The 7,628-nt window shown below is 37.6% G+C and overlaps 1 protein-coding gene across 1 annotated transcript; it reads right to left on the reverse strand.

Annotated features, from left to right (window-relative positions):
- Positions 1-435: 435 nt before the first annotated feature.
- Positions 436-7,077, reverse strand: LOC131460481 (membrane-spanning 4-domains subfamily A member 4A-like). The gene is made up of 7 exons (XM_058631013.1): positions 6,859-7,077; positions 3,467-3,577; positions 2,987-3,043; positions 2,675-2,848; positions 1,413-1,523; positions 1,249-1,320; positions 436-784 (listed from the first exon to the last, which is right to left on the reverse strand). The coding sequence occupies exons 1-7, from the start codon at positions 7,003-7,005 to the stop codon at positions 710-712; spliced, it is 747 nt and encodes a 248-aa protein (XP_058486996.1). The 5' UTR covers positions 7,006-7,077; the 3' UTR covers positions 436-709.
- Positions 7,078-7,628: the final 551 nt, after the last annotated feature.

A 7,628-nucleotide genomic window follows, 5' to 3' on the forward strand; every position in this document is an offset into this window, starting at 1 on the left:
TATTCCAACTCCCTTCCTTCTCCTAATATTATTCTATATTCTTTTCCTTGTTTTGCAAATATTGCCTCCACCGCCCCTGATTCCAAATGTAACCACGCCTCTTGTGATCTCTGGTTACTCTGAATATTTGTATAATATTTATAGTGTTTGATGTTTTCAGCGCTGGTTTCCATCAGGAACAGAAGCATGGAGACAGAGACTGAGGATCGGAGTGATTTGCCTCAGTTGCGCCCCCTAAGGTGAGATCCAGTAGGACAAAGACGAAACTAAGTTTCACCAAATTTCACGAAACTTGGTGGAGACATGTCACCGCCCGAGACGAACAAAAAAGTCCATTGGGACCGCGGCCTCAGCTCGACAGGAAGTCAACCATTTTGAATCTTTAAAATTTGCAGATTTGCATGTTTGGTAAGTGAACGACACGAAAGCTCATGCTTTTGTGACGATATTCAGTTTATTGTCATATCAAAGCAAAGAAACATTCTTGACATTTAAGAATCTGAAATCACACGAAACACTTTTTAACAGAAACAAAACAGAAAATAGTTCATGATCAAAGATGGATTGGGATTCAAGTGAGGACAACGTGATGTCAATCTGTTGAAACAGTGAAAGATTATTTGGATTTTTAAGGATATGAAAACATTCCAGGCTGGTGCTTGTGTCGTGTGAAGAGTCAGGCGGTCGTCGTGACGTCAGCTCTCCGTCTTCAGTTATGCACAGTGTCGTACGCTGGAGGATAAGGAGGAGCCATGACGCCTGCTTCTGGTTTGACGTTGTATACCTGCATAAACCCCCCAGAAAAACAGGCTTCAGACACTGAACAGAAGACTCGTGTTCATAGAATCTACGTCAGTCTACGATATCTTCAGAACACGTTCATGTCTTTATCTCACTGTGAGACAGACTTTTGTAAACCACTCACTCTCCAACACCAAAGTCCTTAGAGAAAATCAGTGATTTTAACATCACACACACAGGAGTTGTTGATCCTCTGCTGCCTCCATCCCTAAGTTCAAATGTCTTATTTTGTTACTTCGGCTTTAAAAAACCTCGCCTCAGATTGACCTCAGTGACACAAAGTGACCACACGAGGCAGCAGAGGACCAGCAGCTAAAATCACTGATTTTCTCTCTGGCGTTTGGTGTGAGAGAGTGAGTGGTTTACAAACGTCTGTCTCACAGTGAGACGTCGCAGACTCAAACTGATCTCACACACACACACACACACACACATATTTGACCTGACCTCTTCACTGTAGGGAGCAGCAGTTTGTCCAGTCACCAAAGATTCTGCAGGTACAACAATGATTGATGGTGTCTGGAAAACACACACAATATTTATATATTATATTGGTTTATATATGTTATATTGTATATAACACACACACACACACACACACACACACAGACCTCTCCACAGCAGCATTGGGCACAGCAGGCGTAACCAATGACGACGGCTGAGACAATTAACTGCAACGCATTGAAGACAGCCAGGACTCCTGAGACGCCCATCATCCGACTCTGGAAACACACATACAACAGGGCGGTGAGAGACACTAACAAAAGGACGTAAGACACTAACAACAGGATGAGAGAGACACTAACAACAGGACGGTGAGACACTAACAACAGGACGAGAGATACACTAATAACAGGACGAGAGAGACACTAACAACAGGACGAGAGAGACACTAACAACAGGACGGCGAGAGACACTAACAACAGGACGGTGAGAGACACGAACAACAGGACGAGAGACACTAACAACAGGATGAGAGCGACACTAACAACAGGATGAGAGCGACACTCACAACAGGATGAGAGAGACACTAACAACAGGACAGTGAGAGACACTAACAACAGGACGGTGAGAGACACTAACAACAGGACGAGAGAGACACTAACAACAGGACGGTGAGAGACACTAACAACAGGACGAGAGAGACACTAACAACAGGACGAGAGACACTAACAACAGGACGAGAGAGACACTAACAACAGGACAGTGAGAGACACTAACAACAGGACGAGAGAGACACTAACAACAAGATGGTGAGAGACACTAACAACAGGACGAGAGAGACACTAACAACAAGACGGTGAGAGACACTAACAACAGGACGAGAGAGACACTAACAACAGGACGAGAGACACTAACAACAGGACGAGAGAGACACTAACAACAGGACAGTGAGAGACACTAACAACAGGACGAGAGAGACACTACCAACAGAACGAGAGAGACACTAACAACAGGACAGTGAGAGACACTAACAACAGGACAGTGAGAGACACTAACAACAGGACGAGAGAGACACTAACAACAGGACAGTGAGAGACACTAACAACAGGACAGTGAGAGACACTAACAACAGGACGAGAGAGACACTAACAACAGGACAGTGAGAGACACTAACAACAGGACGAGAGAGACACAAACAACAGGACAGTGAGAGACACTAACAACAGGACAGTTGGGTCCCTGCACAGACGTGTGTTCTGTTAAACATGGTTCCACTTTGACTTTAATGTCCTGACACACTGAACAGTGATAAACACAAAAACAGGAATCTAAGTCCAGACCATAAAACATCAGGAAGAATAAACACGGAAGAATAACAAGAAAGTTGTCAGTGGTGTGTGCTGAGCAGGGTGTGAACGTCTGTTTATACCATATATTTGTAGCAGGAGTTATAGTAGCCATTGCCATAGCTGCCGTTGCCATAGTTGCCGTTGTCGTAGTAGCGACAGAAGTATGTAATCCCTGCACCGTCCAGAGAGTAGAGGATGGTGGCTGTGACTGCAGTGACCACTGCGACGATACTGAACGCCATCGCACAGTTCACCTGTGAGCAGCAGAGACGACACACGACGTGAGAGAGCGGCGACACTCACACTGATCCACAGAGTGAAAGAAAGAAAGAAAGAAAGAAAGAAAGAATAAGAAATGAACGAGGAAACACAAGTGACATGTTCATACTCACCAGGCAGCGGCTCGGTCGTCTGGCAGCAGCCACTGTCAGAGATCCAGCTGTGATGTACTGAAACACACAAGCACAAACTGATCAGCTGTGTGCTCGTGTAGAAACATGGACATCACGTTTCCAACAGGAAACTGAAGCTTGTAAACCACTCACTCTCCCACACCAAAGTCCACAGAGAAAACCACTGATTTTAACATCACACACACAGGAGTTGTTGATCCTCTACTGCCTCGTGTGGTCACTTTGTGTCACTGAAGTAAACCCGAATTGAGGATTTCAAACACTGAATTTGCTCAATAAGACATTTGAACTCAGTGATGGAGGCAGCGGTGGATCAACAGCTCCTGTGTGTGTGATGTTAAAATCCCGGATTTTCTCTGTGGACTTCGGTGTGGGAGAGTGAGTGTATGTGTGTGTGTGTGTGTGTGTGTGTTGGAGGTTTTGGACTGGGATTCACATGATTGTGAAACAGTGACTCACAAACGCAGCTCCCCAGACGAAGATGCCGCTGTAAATTCCCATTGTGTCTGCATCAGGCGTCATGGCGATCCCAAACAGGAGAATCATCAGGCCGATGATGATCTGAACCGTCTGCAGAGACAAACACAAGCAGAGACGCTGACGCTGGACAGGCCTGACACACTGTAAATGTTATAAACTTTCTTTTACTGAAGTAATATTATAAAAAGTGACTTCAGCTTCTACCAAAGTCATTTTCTGGCCACATACTTGTACTTTGACTCCAAAAATATCACTTTAAGGTACTTTTATACACAGATTTGTTCACAGAATGGTTCGGTACATGTTTGTTGGAGACGCAACGAGCATACCGAGCGCTCACATGACTCGTAACAGCTGCAGAGATTTAACCCTTAAAGAGACGCTTCTGCCCCGTCTCTCAGTTACTGAGTTATTTCATATGAAACGAAACTTATCCCACACATTACAGGAAGTGAAACGTAAGTTCTGTTTATTTATTTATGAAGGAACAGTGAGTTCTGTCAGGAAGTGGTTTGAGGTTTCACCACCTTCCTCTCCAAACCTAAAGAAACACATTGTTTTCAGTGTTACTGAATCATTAGAATCAGTTCATTTAAAAGATTTGTTCACAGAATCGTTCAGTACTTCCTACATGACTCACTCACTCATTTACTAACTCACTCACTAAGTACACAATTTATACTTATTTAGGGAATGCAGTAAAAGTACACAATTTATACGTATTTAGGGAATGCAGTAAAAGTACACAATTTATACTTATTTAGGGAATGCTGTAAAAGTACACAATTTAGACTTATTTAGGGAATGGAGTAATAGTACAACATTTTGACTTATTTAGCAAATGTAGTAAAAGTACACAATTTAGACTTATTTAGGGAATGTAGTAATAGTACAACATTTTGACTTATTTAGCAAATGTAGTAAAAGTACACAATTTATACTTATTTAGGGAATCTAGTAAAAGTATACAATTTATACTTATTTAGGGAATGTAGTAAAAGTACACAATTTATACTTATTTAGGAGATTTTGTAAAAGTACACCATTAATACTTATTTAGGGAATTTGGTAAAAGTACACAATTTATACTTATTTAGAGAATGTAGTAAAAGTACACAATTTATACTTATTTAAGAAATTTAGTAAACATACACAATTTATACTTATTTAGGGAATGCAGTAAAAGTACAAAATTTATACTTATTTAAGAAATTTAGTAAACATACACAATTTATACTTATTTAGGGAATGCAGTAAAAGTAAACAATTTATACTTATTTAGATAATGTAGTAAAAGTACACAATTTATACTTATTTAGGGAATTAAGTAAAAGTACACAATTTATACTTATTTAGGGAATGTAGCAAAAGTACACAATTTATACTTATTTTGCGAATGTAGTAAAAGTATACTTATTTAGGGAATGCAGTAAAAGTACACAATTTATACTTATTTAGGGAATGTAGTAAAAGTACACAATTTATACTATTCAAGGAATGTAGTTAAAGTACACAATTTATACTTATTTAGGGAACATAGCAAAAGTACACAATTTATACTTATTTAGGGAATGCAGTAAAAGTATACTTATTTAGGGAATGCAGTAAAAGTACACAATTTATACTTATTTAGGGAATGTAGTAAAAGTACACAATTTATACTTATTCAAGGAATGTAGTTAAAGTACACAATTTATACTTATTCAAGGAATGTAGTTAAAGTACACAATTTATACTTATTTAGGGAACGTAGCAAAAGTACACAATTTATACTTATTTAGGGAATGCAGTAAAAGTACACAATGTATACTTATTTAGGGAACTTAGTAAAAGTACACAATTTATACTTATTAAGGGAATGTAGTAAAAGTACACAATTTATACTTATTTAGGGAATTTGGTAAAAGTATACTTATTTAGGGAACTTAGTAAAAGTACACAATTTATACTTTTTCAGGGAATAAGTAAAAGTACACAATTTATACTTATTTAGGGAATGCAGTAAAAGTAACAAATTATACTTATTTAGCAAATGTAGTAAAAGTACACAATTTATACTTATTTAGGGAATTTAGTAAAAGTATACAATTTATACTTATTTAGGGAATGTAGTAAAAGTACACAATTTATACTTATTTAGGAGATTTTGTAAAAGTACACAATTAATACTTATTTAGGGAATTTGGTAAAAGTACACAATTTATACTTATTTAGGGAATGCAGTAAAAGTACACAATTTATACTTATTTAGATAATGTAGTAAAAGTACACAATTAATACTTTTTCAGGGAATTAAGTAAAAGTACACAATTTATACTTATTTAGGGAATGTAGTAAAAGTACACAATTTATACTTATTTAGGGAATGTAGCAAAAGTACACAATTTATACTTATTTTGCGAATGTAGTAAAAGTATACTTATTTAGGGAATGCAGTTAAAGTACACAATTTATACTTATTTAGGGAATGTAGTAAAAGTACACAATTTATACTTATTCAAGGAATGTAGTTAAAGTACACAATTTATACTTATTTAGGGAACGTAGCAAAAGTACACAATTTATACTTATTTAGGGAATGCAGTAAAAGTATACTTATTTAGGGAATGCAGTAAAAGTACACAATTTATACTTATTTAGGGAATGTAGTAAAAGTACACAATTTATACTTATTCAAGGAATGTAGTTAAAGTACACAATTTATACTTATTTAGGGAACGTAGCAAAAGTACACAATTTATACTTATTTAGGGAATGCAGTAAAAGTACACAATGTATACTTATTTAGGGAACTTAGTAAAAGTACACAATTTATACTTATTAAGGGAATGTAGTAAAAGTACACAATTTATACTTATTTAGGGAATGCAGTAAAAGTACACAATTTATACATATTTAGCAAATGTAGTAAAAGTACACAATTTATACTTATTTAGGGAATTAAGTAAAAGTATACAATTTATACTTATTTAGGGAATGTAGTAAAAGTACACAATTTATACTTATTTAGGAGATTTTGTAAAAGTACACAATTAATACTTATTTAGGGAATTTGGTAAAAGTACACAATTTATACTTATTTAGGGAATGTAGTAAAAGTACACAATTTATACTTATTTAAGAAATTTAGTAAAAGTACACAATTTATACTTATTTAGGGAATGCAGTAAAAGTACACAATTTATACTATTTGGGGAATTTAGTAAAAGTACACAGTTTAAATGTAGTAGTGTAAAAGCACAAGTTGGTAGAAATATAAATAACAAAGTCAAGTTCACATATGTAAAAGTTGTACTGAAGTGCAGTAATTAAGTATTTGTACTTCTTTACGTCATAAAGTAAAAGTAAAGGTGTATTCTGTGCTTTCTTACCCCCAGCGCCTGTGGTCGGCCTTTGATGAACTTCTGGACGCCCACTAACTTTTGTGTGTTCTCAGCAGCGTTAGCGTTAGCGTTAGCAGGGTGGATGTGGGTGACGACCACCATGTTCCCCACGGTCGTGGACACAGTTGAAGACATGATGGAGACACAAACAGCGGTCCTGAGAGGTGAATGTCTCTGAGCTCTGACTGAAATATCTCGCTCTGTTTCCTGAAGATCTTATAAACACAGGAAGCCACGCCCACACTTCTAATCCTGACGCAATGCCTTCGTCACTGAGCTCTGATTGGACACTTAAATAAGCAGATAACAGATGATGGAGGGGGTTCAAACAGCAGCAAAAGAGCCACGATTCTCAAACTGTGGTACGTGAGCATCCTCCGGTGGTGAAAGGCATGAATACTGTTCTACTGTAAATACCAGGGTATGTGATGTTAAAGTGAGACATGGGTGATTCACACTACTGTAAATAACTCCAAGAAACGACGCCACACCAAACCCCAGAGAGAAAATCAGTGATTTTAACATCACAGCACACAGGAGTTGTTGATCCACTGCTGCCTCCGTCACTAAGTTCAAATGTCTTATTTTGGGATTTCGGCATTTCAAAACCTTTGTTCAGATTGACCTCAGTGACACAAAGTGACCACACGAGGCATTTTTAATATGTTTATTTTATCCTACTGTCTCTGCTCGCAGCCATGTTTTCACTGAGAGTACACGTCTGGTTTTATATTGTGTGCCAGTGGATGAATGCATGA

Source organism: Solea solea, chromosome 6 (assembly GCF_958295425.1).
Source record: "Solea solea chromosome 6, fSolSol10.1, whole genome shotgun sequence".
Lineage (NCBI taxonomy): Eukaryota > Metazoa > Chordata > Actinopteri > Pleuronectiformes > Soleidae > Solea > Solea solea.

Bases quoted from the DNA above. Each gene is read 5' to 3' on its own strand.
- LOC131460481 (XM_058631013.1), bottom strand. From the start codon at position 7,005: ATGTCTTCAACTGTGTCCACGACCGTGGGGAACATGGTGGTCGTCACC. The intron at 3,578-6,858 runs GTAAGAAAGCAC...TTGTCTCTGCAG, and splicing joins GCCGACCACAGGCGCTGGGG to ACGGTTCAGATCATCATCGG. The intron at 3,044-3,466 runs GTGAGTCACTGT...TGTGTGTTTCAG, and splicing joins TCGTCTGGGGAGCTGCGTTT to TACATCACAGCTGGATCTCT.